Consider the following 13,867-nt stretch of genomic DNA (forward strand, 5'->3'; position numbering starts at 1 on the left):
GCAAGGAAAATTTAAAATTTAAAAGTATATATATACTGTTACATAGTAAAATCTACATCAAAGCAAGTGATAATGAAATAATTTCGACTGAATATGTAATGAAATAATAGGATCATTGAGATTCAAGCACGTTTTTTATTAACATTGAATCATAGAGTACTATCAATCAATATACTTATATAAAGGAGAAGCGAGGGGGCGTGTAGGTGGCGCACATCGCTCTGTTCTATTTTACTAATTTTCTGGAATTTTTGGATGAAAAATATTAAAAATTAAAACTACTTTTTTCAGTTTTGGATATATTGGAAGCAAGTTTCATATTACTTGAAAGTTTTAATCTGATTTTGTTTCTATATAAAAGAGAAGCGATAGAACTACCTTTTTTTAGTTTCGGATATATTAGAATAAGTTTCAGAATCTAATTTTATTTTAGATTATTTATGGAATACAGTAACTTAAAATTTTTAATCTGATTTCGTTTTTATATAAAGGAGAAGCGAGGGGCGTGTAGATGGCGCCTCTCACATCGCTCCGTTCTATTTTCATAATTTCTGGAATTTTCGGATGAAAAATATCAAAAATTAGAACTACCTATTCTAGTTTTGGATATATTAGAAGTAAGTTTTAGAATCTGATTTTGTTTCAGATTATTTATGGAGAAGCGAGGGGCGTGTAGATGGCGCCTCTCACATCGCTCCGTTCTATTTTTCTAATTTTTTGGAATTTTCGGATAAAAATATCAAAAATTAGAATTGCTTTTTTTAGTTTCGGATATATTAGAAGCAAGTTTCAGAATCTGATTTTGTTTCAGATTATTTATGGAATATAGCAGCTTGAATGTTATAATCTGATTTTGTTTCAAATTATTTAATTATGGGAAAGAGTAGCAGACAAATTTCTCTGCACCTATAAATATCCCTATAGGTTGTAGGGTTTTGGATCATCTAAACACAACTTACTCTCTCTCAATACCACAACCCCGCCTCTCTCTGGTGATAGTTCTTTTGCTCGATTTCTAACTCGGTGGTGCCGTTCTTCTTCAACAATAAGTGAAGGCTGTTTATACGGTATTAAGAAAAATAAAGGTTGTTACAAGTAAAGGTAGTTATAGACCACTTTGTGGGAGTCGACAAATCCAAACACGGGAGAATAATATAGTCTTGACATGATATTGATGGATGATATCAATAAATTAAGTATTAGTGATGTATGTTTGTTGTTTGTTCTTTTATAATATTTGTTTTGTTCATCAGACATGTTTGTTGTTGTTAATTTTTATATGATTTACTTTGTGTACAGGAAAATATTATTCATGCATTATCTGTTTGCTTCGTTCGAACACTTTTTAAGTGAAGGCTGTTTATACAGTATTAAAAAATAAAGGTTCTTACACGCAAGGATAGTTATAGACTGCTATCTCACGAATATAAGTTACATGTTTTTGTGCACAATCAATCAAAAATAATTGGAGAAAGATGACAATGTAAGAACATGATTACTTTTCTGAAAAAAAACACACAAAAATTAAGATTCGTCGTGCTTTAAATTGTTAATTAGGTGTAGAAATTTATTTTCATTTTTTCATCATGAATTATAGTCCAATTATGCAATTTTATATATTAGTTTTGGTATTACATCAAGATTTTTATAACATTAAATTTATTTTATCATACAAATATTAATTTTTAATTATTAATATATTTTTTATAAACAGCCACAAAATTATTGCACTCTACAAATATTAATATTAGATTATTAATATAGTTTTTTCTTTTTTTAAACAATTAATATAGTTTTTATAGACCGTCGCAACGCGCGATTCTCAACTAGTTTTATTATATATAGAAAAAAAAAGGAAGAAAAAGAGTACACATTTTTGGTTACTGACTCGAGCCTCAAGCCATCAATTACTTGTAAGTTGTTGTAATCAGTGTCACATAAATCGGGAATCGGACCTAATCGGTTGAGCTACTGATTCGAGGATTAATCGAAAATTGGGGATTAATCGAAAGGATTAATCGGAGTTAAAATCGGGTTTATTTTAATACTAAAATATTATTTAATATTTAGTTATTATTATATTAGCTATTTAGTAACTAATATATTTACTATATTCATAAACTCTATAATTATTCATATTTAAAGTAATATAGTATTTTAATTTTAATAATTTATCACATATACTTCGATTATGAAATATATATAAGGATTAATCGGATTTCAAAAATCAGATCGGTGACCGACCTTGCAGAGGATTAATCGGGGATTTATCGGTTATATCGGGCATTTTTAGAAAACCGGTTGTAATCAATCAAAAGAGGCCACTTCCAGTTATACACCGGTGTATATGTGCCGTATGCATACGGTAACACCACGGCCCTACCTAATACAGTCACAGAGTTTATATTATTCATCATAACAAAGTATTAAATAATTCTTTAAATATATAACCAAAGAAACTATTTTCCACTTTTAAAATTAAGAAAAAAGATAATTTTAGAAGAAATAAAAATGATAAATTTCTGGCTATTCCAAAAAAAATGATTTAAATTTTTTTAAGGAATTAAATAATTACCCCAAACTAGTGTTGTAAAAAGCGGAAATCAGACTTAGTCGGTGAAGGTACTGTCTAGGGATTAATCGGATAATCGGGGATTAATCGGAATGATTAATCGGACAATTAATCGGAATAATTAAATATTATGTATAAACTTATATATAACTATTATGTCAAATATAATTTCAAAAAAAAAACTATTATGTCAAATATATTTTATAAAATCAAAATAGGATAAATTTATATATCAGAAACATATTTTTTATCATATATATAACTAATATCATCAACAAACTTAACTAAAAATAAAATAATATACCATTAAGAAAATAATATATGTTTTTTTTAAGTTTTCACACAAAAATCTACATCTTTTTTATTTTTTAATTTAATGAAATTAATTTTAAATTTCCAAAATAAAATTCAATTTTTTTAAAAAAAATTATAATTGACCGAATTTTTACCGACTTTTGACCGATTGTACCGATTTTTAACTAAAAAACGATTTTTAACCCGATTAACGCTTAATCGAGATGGAGCTTAATCAACGATTAATCCCGATTAATCGCCGACTTTTAGAACACTACCCCAAACACAGTTAAATTCTCCGGCAAAAAGGAGAATAATTGAATCGAGAAGACAAGTTGTACTGCATGTGACTGTGCGAGTCAGTAAATAAGTCCCCCACGTACAGGATGAAGCGCAGAGGAAACCGTGCGTGCATTTTAATTCTGCGCCCTGCACTGCACTGCGCTCTCCCAGTTGCTTTTCTGTACCCTTCGCTTTCCATTGTTTTTTCCCTTCTTTAACGTCCCCTTTTTAAAAATAATTGCAAGGCAACGAGTCCTATTATTTCTTTCCACGTGCTCGTCTGAATGGTACGAGTAATTTTTATTCGATTTAGCTGATTGCCTGATTCACATGAAGTTTGAAAGAATCGAAATGATAAATGCAGCCGTGTAAATTGAGTTTTTTCATTTTTATTTTAAGCTGTGTTTATATTAAAATATACACCCTATATCTCAGAATAATAATTTTGTTTTAACTTTTTTATAGTCAAATTTATCAAAATTTAACGATAAACATTCATGGAGTTGTATTTAGTACGTCTAAGAAATATGATTATCTAAAGATTGTTTTTTCACGATCTTTTTTTTTCTGAACAAAAGGAAATAATTCAATAAACAATAGTCATACGGCATCTACAAGAATGATCGAGTCGAACAAACATAAAAAAAAATTAACATGCATGTCTTCATACCAAGATGAGACAAATAAGCGATGTTGAAATTGACGATAGTACATGTATTGATCCTTATTCTGTCTTCACCATCTTTTCCAAAAACTCCGTATGAGCTATCAACCACAAATGCAATTCCCGAAAGGTTTTATGGATAAATCCAAACCACTCTCACAAAAGGAGAGAAAAATCACACACTTTCACCAAGGAGAGAAATCAAACTATAATCAAAACAAACCAAAACACTTAGATCTGCACCACAGCGCGCAGGAGATAATCGATCCCCTCACAAATCTAAAAAAGCCTCTGGAAGCGAATAAGAACGAAAATCAAAAGTTTCGGTATTATAGATCTAAGAAAACTTTCCCCGAAGAAGGAGATTTATTAAGAAAATCAATGAAAAAGCAAGAACAATCAAAGAACTAGCAATCAAACGGAAAAAAATTCACTGACTAACCAGACTTGCTCATGTAGACGGATGTATTCATATCAAAATTTTAGATTTAATATGTTCAGAAAAAGATATTATGGGTGTTTGGCGCAGATTTTAAGTGGCTTCTTTTCACTATAAGTTTGCTTCAGCTTCTGTGATGGTGTTTGGGTAAATAAGCCGGAAGGCTTATTTTAGGAGTTTAAGCACTGAAACAAGAAGTTGGTCTGGCCAACTTCTTTTCTGTTCTCCAGCTTATTTTGTTATTGTGTACAAATCATCAAACATTCTACACTTATAAATCGCATTACCCAAACACTCAACTAACTTAAAAATATGTTATCACTTATCACTTATAATCCACTTATCTATTTTAAGCAAGAAGCAACTTTTTTTAAGTTAAGCCAAACAGCCCCTTATATTTAGATTTAATATCTTAGTTTCGATAATTAATATGTATAAATACAAATGAGTAGGGATAGAAATTTACTTGTACAGTTTAAATGACAAAACTATATGAATGTCTATATAATCATATAAATATTTATATAAAATAAGAAATAAAATTTTCAAGATATTTGAGTATATTTCGTTCTCCTGTTTGGGGCCCAGGAGTATCTCAACGACTAGGCCTCAAGCCCACGGGCCACAGTGATTCCCAGCTGATCCAGTCCAAGAAAACCTACGAGTTCACTTTCTTCAAAAAAAAAACTTTATGAGTTTACTTCGTATGGCAATGGGCTCAACATCATCCAGCAAATACGTACCCAAGCCCAAAACTTATTCTTGAACTTCGACATCGACGTAGGGCCGACTCAGGTAGGTCCGAACAAATCTGTGTTATATATACTCCTCCTTCCTTTCTGGCGGATTTAGCGGATTTAGCGAGACGTACATGAACATGTGTCTCCAAAATTTTTTTTTATATTTTTTATTCATTCTAAATTTTATTAAATTATTTTAAAATATAAAAATATATAAGTGTTTTTCGAAAATTTACTTGATATTTTCAAGATTTTGTTTTTAGATCCGTGCTGCCTAGCGCCTCTTGCCTAGTGCCTCCTGCAAGTTCGTTTGATTTTTTCTTTTTGCGTAGATTCTCGTATTCGAACGGGAATAGTTACAATTATTATTTTTTTTTTTGAAAGTTACGATTATTATTATCACATATCAACTTTTTAATTAAAAAGGTCTAATAACTTATAAATAAAAACTAGAAAAGGTAATGGGTTAGAGCTTACATCACGTGGAATCGTACAGATTAATTGAATTATGTCATATTATTATGTATATTTTAAATTAAAAAAATGATTGAGATGAAGTGATTAATACACTAGTATCTGAATATTGTGGATTACATATAAAACTCCACTTTTTTCATATTCAAATATATCATTTCATCAAATACTTAGATTTGAAATGAAATCCCCACTCTCAAATGGCTAACCATACAGGATGGCAGAAAGCAAAGTTCTGAGAAACCTGTAAAATGCAGTATCATTTTCGAGAATAAACAAGATAGTCACACAAAATAAAGCACAGGAATTGACATATCTTGTATACATGAGACAGCTTGATGGACAGTAACTATACATCAGATAAGTACTACTGCGAGACCTCGAGCTCTTTAAGCAAAAAGCCTTATTTCAAGATATCTAATATTAATGGTCAACTTAGCTAGAAAAGCACAGGGGCAGAAGTATTTAATTTCCTCTGAAAAATGAGAGAAAATTCCAGTTTTAGTAACTGGCGCATATCAAGTGCGCGCAACAAAGATAAGTACTCCCTCCGTCCCTTTTTATCTGTCCATTTTGGGGAAAAAAACACATACCAAGAAAAAATTGATTGTATGAACTTTTTCGTTAAATACCTCTAATTAATATCTTGAAAATGGTGGAATACCCCTACTTTATGTCTTGAAAACATGAATTCAACCAAGTTTTAAATAAGTCAAGCTTTGAAAATTGAAATTATGGAGATATATTTGAAAAACTATTATTAAATTAGTCTTGAAAGTATAAATGGACAGATAAATAGGGACAAATTTTTACTTCCAAAGTGGACAGATAAATAGGGACGGAGGGAGTAACTTATACCAGAAATAACGTGGCCGTTTGGGTGAACTTTAAAATAAGTGCTTCTTGCTTAAAATAAAAAAACGGGGTAGAATTTAGAAGCAAATTAAGATTTATGAGTGATTAAAGTGTTTGGGAAATAAGCAGAAATCTTAAAACAAAAATTATTATTCCCAACTTTTTATAAGTGATTTTTGACTTTTTACACACAGATATGAATAAATATTTCTAATTTATAAACCCAAAAACTACGTTTTTAAGCCGTACACAAACACTACAATGACAGTTTACTATTCAGTCGCATCAATATCCATATCATTACTCAATTCTATCCGTCTTGAGTAAAGTTGTAAGTGGTCAGGAAGGAGACTGAAAAATTACTGGTCCAGCCATTTGTTCATTCTATTTTGGGATGTTTTTCCTATTTGGGGCTACGAATACTTTTAAAAATGATAAAGTTGTAATGATAAAAATAGTCATTACACTTCACTACTATCCTTCATTTCTCGGACCTAAAAACCAGTACATTCCGCTGCTTTTATCCCTCTTCGTAGCTCTGTACCCGTCGCTTTGACTGTTTTTTCAAAAAAATTATTTTTAATTAAATTTCTTTAGAAATTAAGTTTAGTTATATATTTTTATTCAAAAATTTAAATTAATAGTATATCGATATTTCACTAGTTTATCCGGTTTTCATTTCAGTTTTTTTTTTGCAGGATTTCAGTTTGTTTTTAACCCAACTTGTATATAGAAAAATAAGAGGAAATGTGGGAATAGAACGAATTCATAAATTTATTTTTAAACTTAGGCAACTTGCTTAATTTGGTATCTTCAACAATTAAATACCTCATTCATTATATTTTGTATATCATTTTACCTTTTTATACATAATTTAAAATATACAAGAAATATACTTCATCCCTTAGATTCTTCCCATATAAAATACAAATTAAAGTTTTTAGTTATAGTTTTTAATTATAAAAGAAGAAATAGGGAAAATATCAGGTAGAAGTATCTTTTATATATCTTAAATTAAAATGTAAACAAATTACATAAAAATGACGGAAAGAGTTATCCAGGGAACCTTTCTTACTCATTACTTCAAAATAAAATAAAATAGTGAGGTGAAATTGGACATCTCATATTATTTAGTGTGTTTATATAAATATTGTAAAAACGGGAATCAGCCTTAATCGGTGAAATCATGAAACAAGGATTAATCGGCTAATTTTTAAATAATCAAATATTAATCAGTTTCGCAATCTATGAAACAAGGATTGATTAATGATTAATCATCGATTTTATTATTTGACACGTGACATACTAATACGAAACGACACGAAAAAAATGATAAAAATTTTAATTTTCGACACATTAAGCACAAAAGTTCATGAACATGAAATTACACAAATAAGGATTTCATTATGTATACACGAAAGTACACAAAATATTTGTATATAATTTTTATTACTTATATGTTATAATATATCAAATATATAATTATGTAAAAATATATATTTATATGTATATGTAGATTGTAGATATATATATTATATATGCAATAGATATATATTATATATACATTAATAATTTTGTATATAATTATATATAAGCATAAATATATTATTTATATTTAGTAAAAACACACATAAAAATATATTTTAAGAATATTTTTTATAAAATTTATATTAATATATTTACATTACACGAAAAGTGCACAAAAAATACACGAAATATTTCAGATCGAATACGAATTTAAAATTAAGTACACAAAATTAATAAATCTGCGAATACAAGTGTTCCACCTCCAAATACCCAAAATACGAAAAATACAAAATATTAAAACACATACACAAGTGCTCACTGAACCGTGCATAAGGTCACCCATAACACGGCTCTCCCAAAATTTAGAGAAGTTCTGTGATCTCCTCATTTAAGTAACAGCCTTTTGCATTCATCTACTACTCTTCCTAAATATTGATAGAAGAACACCTAATGGCTTGAATGACCAATATGTGCACCACTGTTTCATACTGCAGCCTTTCTCGCAATAAGCTAATCCTTCGTAGATAAACTCCCTGTCATAGCTCTCCATAAAAAGTTACTTTCTTTTTCTTTTTACTTTAATGGGATTTTGAGATTCCACATTTTCTTCCATATATACCTCATTGCTGATGAACCGTCTGCTGGCCAAGTTTTTCTTTACTCCAAAACCACGAGTCGTCTGCTGGTATCCCATTCGTGCTGGTCTTGCACCATTAATGAATCCGAAGGTTTGTTTATTAACATATATATTAATGCGTGATAATAAATTATATTTTATTATAATTTAAATTTAAATAAGACAATTAAAAATTATAAAAGGAGGATTATTTATTTATATGATTAAAAATGTAATTTATGGAGTTCGAATTCGACACGAATTGATGAATCATATCTGAGTGTTTGGATAGTCGGGTTAGGATCATTCAATAAAAAATAATACGAGACTTAATCCGATCGAGCGGAAATATATGATTTCTCACATTCGGATTTATATTTAATCGAGGTTCAATCTTCATGTCATATTTGGATCATTTTAAAATAGATATGATATATTTATTATATTTTCGAGCCGAATATAAATAGATATATCGAATAGTCCGAATCAATTTTCGGCACTATTACGGTATATACTCTAGAAAAACTAGGCTCAAATATATACAGCATTCGAAAATTATATTTGACGACAGAATGCTATATAATGTTCGAGAGGATACATAGGCATTGAGTAATTAGGGTCTTTCTAGTGTGTGCCCATGAGCACACATTATACACTAAATTTGATGAGATTGGTGGATTTTAATTGATGGACTTGATGTAAATGCAGGGGGCCATCTTTATTTATGATTAGATGGCCAATAAAAATGCTCCAAACTCATAGAATTTAGTGTCTATTGTGTGCACATGGGCACACCATAGAAAAACCGAATTATTAAATCTGTGCATGAATATATAAACTCTCTCCGTGTTTGTACATTACCGTATATAGGCAGTTTGTTGAATGAAGAGGCACCTTGGTTTTTAACCGATAATGATCATCAGAATTTACACCTCAATAATCAAATACTATACTTTAAGTTACTGATTACTCTGCTACTCTACTAAAGACTATCCCATATAATTAATTGCTTTCATTATTGATTTCACAGCCAATCCCTTTCATATTCTATTTAAGTACGTTGGTTTATTTCTTTTTTCTTCGCTTGAAATCACAATATAGAAAACATGGCAGCTCACTCTACCAAAGCATGGTCAGATTCTGAAGCTGCTGCTAGTGCTGGTGAAGATATCTTCACCCTCCCTTCTCTAGATTGCAGGTAATTTTTATTTTTTATATCATAAGACTCATGAATAATTTAAATAATTTTTTTTATGTGCACAAGTACTTGGTTAAGATTAAACTGACTGATTTCGTTGTTATTGTTGTTATTTCAAGTGGGTTTTCGGGGTACGATTCGAGTACCTATGGTATACCATTACCAGACAATAACGATTCTTTTTCTTGGGATGATCTGGTTCCAAGGCCAAGCAGTCCTGTCAAAGGTGATGATCATCTTCATGTTGCTCATGTTGTGTGTGTAATGTTGGTTTATTAAAGTGAGGAGTGAGTTCTTGATTTCGAGATATGTATTTGTATATCCGAATGAGTTTTCTTAAGGTCACCATGGTTCCAGCAAAGTGTGTCTGTGTGTGTTTTGTGTAATGCAGGTTTATGGGGTGATTAATTCTGATTTTGATATATGTGTTTGTATATCCAGATGAGTTTTTTTGTGGTCCTCTGGTTCCTCGTGGAAGTGGATTAGGGGAATGGAAAGATGATGAGATGATGGATATTTTTCGCGGTCAAGGCCAGGTGCAACAACCTTTACTATTGTGTGACAAAAGTATGGTGGTGAATGGAGAGGAGGAACAATACAAGGCTAGAAGTTGCAGATCTGCCGTGGGAAAACAGAAAGGGTGTGGAAGTTCTTCGAAGATGTTAACGAGAGAAGAGATATCAGGGTACTTCTACATGCCCATTACACAGGCAGCCATGGAGATGAATGTCGGTTTGACATATCTTAAGAGAAGGTGCAGAGACCTCGGCATTAGAAGATGGCCACACCGGAAGCTAATGAGCCTCCAATCGCTCATTAACAATGTCCAGGTACCTTTCTAGTAATCGTTTATGATGTTTTCAAGAGTTCAAACATGAATTTTGCTTCTAAAGGAGTGAACTGGTATATAAGATACTTTTTTGAATAATAGTATTTTAGAATAATAAAATGATTTCTTTAAAATTGTTAAATGTTTTTAACATACCTAATAGTGTTATAAAGAGAGTTGTGATGTAAGACTATATTCTGTTTAGGAGATATTTTAAATATGAGAAGGCCCACACTGAGTTGTTGTGAACAATTATTCTCACGTGTTCTCACGCTAAAACTGTTCTAGAGCGCGACCCTGTTATAATAAGTGGGATAGTGGTACTTCCGTTGCTCTTTGGTAAGATTGCGTCGTTAGGCACAATACCAGTCCAATCAAGTTTGCGAAGGAAGTGTTTAACAGTTGAATAATCAAACCAGTACATAAATTTAGATACCTGCACAGCATTGTTAAATTGTCGTGTTGACAACTAATTTCAATTTGGTGGCAGGAAATAGGGAATCGAGAAGGAGATGCAGCCAACAATGAGAAGCTGAAGGAAGCAATTGAGCTACTGGAGCAAGAGCAAAGGCGGATAGAAGCAGAACCAGATGTTAAACTGGAGGACAAAACAAAGAGGCTCCGACAGGCTTGTTTCAAGGCCAATTACAAGAAGAGAAAGTCTGCCATCAATGTTGGACAAGAAGATCTGCTGATGCTCACAGATGATAACAGTAGCAGCCGTACTTACTCTCCTGCTGATGATCGATCTTCTTCCAGCAGCACTGGCCGTTACATCGGTGCAGACTTTACAAGTGATCATTTGACATTCCCGGGGGATCTCAATGTCGATGACTTGGAGATGGAATCACTCTTTCTGGATTCTGAGGCATCTCCTACAAACACAAGTTACTGAGGATCCCGGACTACCTTAGCATTACATATCGTCGAAATGAAATGATGTGAAATCTGCAACATGGTAACTTCTACATGTACCCGAAATCCAGTTGTATCCCAAGTAATTTTCTGATATGAACTGCAGAGCCAGTAATGATTCAATACAGTGGTCTCAGTACCATAAATCAAGAACATCATATTTTGTCAAATAAAAACAGACTTTCTCATCAGTTTATGACAAAAAATCATTACAGTATTTTTGTAGTAATTTCTAAATTATTTTGATTGCAGGAACATTTTATATTTTTGCACCCAATAAAAAAAACCAGTACGATAGCTCAAATAATCAAGTTTATATCATCTATCTTCCCATATTTTCGATTCGACTCTATCTCATTCCCGAGATTTATCAAATTAGAAAAAATACTAATGTGTATGCTTAGTTCATTCTCGTTTTGATTATAGCTGAAGACAGTAGTGATGATTACTCAATCCTTGCAAGCAATGATTAACCAATCAACAAACACTGAAAAAACCATCATTTCAATCATAAAATCACCTTCAATTCGGAAAAAACAATTACTTCAGTTACATGCTCATCTCATTTATACTTCTTTTATTCAAAACCCCACTGTTTCATTTTCTTTGTTATCTCGTTTATTAAGTTCTCTATCGTTTGATTTAGCATATTCTCGCCAAATTTTTGATCAGGTGAAGAAACCCAATGTTTCTCATTATAATGCCATTATTAGAGCTTACTCAATGAGCATAAACCCAGTTGAGGGTTTTGTTTTGTTTCGAGAAATGTTGCGAAAGAATGTAAGGCCAGACTCTATGACTTGTTCGTTTGTTACTAAGGCTTGTGTTAAAGGGTCTTCGTTGTTTGGTGGGTTACAGATTCATGGTTGGGTTTTGAGAGCTGGGTGTCACTCGGATTGTCTTTTGATGACTGGTTTGATGGATTTTTATTCGAGTTTTCGGGTAGTTGGTGATGCTTGTAAGGTGTTTGATGAAATTGCTAGGAGGGATACTGTGGTGTGGAATGTGTTGATTTCTTGTTGTATGAGGAATGGGCGTACGCGGGATGCATTGGATGTGTTTGATAGGATGGAGAGGGCGGAATGTGGGTCGAGACCGGATGATGTTACATGTTTGCTTGTTCTGCAGGCGTGTTCGAATTTAGGAGTAATTGAGTTTGGTGAGAGAGTTCATAATTATGTTAGGGAACACGGGTATGAAAAAATGAAGAATGTTAGTAATTCTCTTATAGCAATGTATTCTAGGTGTGGAGAAATGGAGAAGGCTTATGAAGTTTTTAAGGGGATGGATAATAAAAGCGTTGTTTCGTGGAGTGCAATGATATCAGGTTTGGCTAGTAATGGATTTGGAAGAGAAGCTATTGAAGCGTTTGGGGATATGCAGAAGACGGGTGTTATGCCTGATGAGCAAACATTTACTGGTGTACTTTCTGCTTGTAGTCGCTCTGGCCTGCTTGATGAAGGTCGGGTGTTTTTCAATAGTATGAGCAAAGACTTTGGAATAACGCCTAATATTCATCACTATGGATGTGTAGTTGATCTGATGGGTCGAGCAGGTCTGCTTGAAGAGGCTTATAATCTTATACTTTCTATGAGTATCAAACCAGATGCAGCTCTGTGGAGGACTTTACTGGGTGCTTGTAAAGTTCATGGTCATGCAGAACTTGGAGAACGTGTAGTCGGACAGGTGATTGAGCTCAAGGCTTGGAAAGCAGGAGATTATCTACTACTTCTGAATATATATTCTTCAGCAGGTGACCATGAAAAGGTTTCAGAAGTTAGGAGATTGATGAGGGTGAAAGGAATTAGAACTACCCCTGCTTCTTGTACAATTGAACTGAAAGGAGATGTGCATTCTTTTGTTGCCGATGATATCTTGCATCCAAGAAAGAAAGAGATCTATGATACCCTTGAAGAGATAGAAAAACAACTGAAGATTGCTGGTTATGTTACTGAAATAACAACCGAGTTGCATAATGTGGATGCTGCAGGAAATCAGTTTCGGTTTTCTTATCATAGTGAGAAGTTGGCAATTGCTTTTGGAGTTCTCGCGACTCCACCTGGTACAAAGATTAGAGTTGCAAAGAACCTAAGGACCTGCGCTGACTGCCATAAGTTTGCAGAAATATTTTCAGGGGTTTATAACCGTGAGGTGGTGATCAGAGATCGCGCCTGCTTTCATCATTTCCGGGAAGGGCATTGCTCCTGCAATGGATATTGGTAGCCTTATACGGGAGATAGTTTTTGAAACATATTGTGCAAAATGCATCCGCAAATCCAGATTTCGCGACATCTGTTACAACATAGTGGTAAAGCAGATGTTGCGGATATGTCAATAGTTTGAAAATTAGAGTTATTGAGACTGCAAAACAAGAGAACTTCTGGTCTATTAGCAAAATGCAAGATTTGTTTCTTTTAACTGAAATGGACAGCTGATATATACGTAGCAGATATTTATTTATT

General features: G+C 32.3%; 2 protein-coding genes across 2 annotated transcripts; both read left to right on the forward strand.

Annotated features, from left to right (window-relative positions):
• Positions 1 to 9,456: 9,456 nt before the first annotated feature.
• Positions 9,457 to 11,597, forward strand: LOC108196464 (uncharacterized). The gene is made up of 4 exons (XM_017363761.2): positions 9,457 to 9,661; positions 9,781 to 9,887; positions 10,103 to 10,491; positions 10,981 to 11,597. The coding sequence occupies exons 1-4, from the start codon at positions 9,570 to 9,572 to the stop codon at positions 11,383 to 11,385; spliced, it is 993 nt and encodes a 330-aa protein (XP_017219250.1). The 5' UTR covers positions 9,457 to 9,569; the 3' UTR covers positions 11,386 to 11,597.
• A 131-nt stretch (positions 11,598 to 11,728) lies between these two features.
• Positions 11,729 to 13,823, forward strand: LOC108196462 (pentatricopeptide repeat-containing protein At3g47530). The gene has a single exon (XM_017363759.2). It carries the CDS (start codon positions 11,847 to 11,849, stop codon positions 13,626 to 13,628), a length of 1,782 nt encoding a protein of 593 aa, XP_017219248.1. The 5' UTR covers positions 11,729 to 11,846; the 3' UTR covers positions 13,629 to 13,823.
• Positions 13,824 to 13,867: the final 44 nt, after the last annotated feature.

This window comes from Daucus carota, chromosome 7 (assembly GCF_001625215.2).
Source record: "Daucus carota subsp. sativus chromosome 7, DH1 v3.0, whole genome shotgun sequence".
Lineage (NCBI taxonomy): Eukaryota > Viridiplantae > Streptophyta > Magnoliopsida > Apiales > Apiaceae > Daucus > Daucus carota.

What these genes read in the sequence shown, in the direction of transcription:
- LOC108196464 (XM_017363761.2), top strand. Translation starts at nt 9,570, where the DNA reads ATGGCAGCTCACTCTACCAAAGCATGGTCAGATTCTGAAGCTGCTGCT. An exon ending in GCCAAGCAGTCCTGTCAAAG is followed by an intron (nt 9,888 to 10,102) that starts GTGATGATCATC and finishes TTGTATATCCAG; the next exon opens with ATGAGTTTTTTTGTGGTCCT. An exon ending in CGCTCATTAACAATGTCCAG is followed by an intron (nt 10,492 to 10,980) that starts GTACCTTTCTAG and finishes ATTTGGTGGCAG; the next exon opens with GAAATAGGGAATCGAGAAGG.
- LOC108196462 (XM_017363759.2), top strand. Translation starts at nt 11,847, where the DNA reads ATGATTACTCAATCCTTGCAAGCAATGATTAACCAATCAACAAACACT.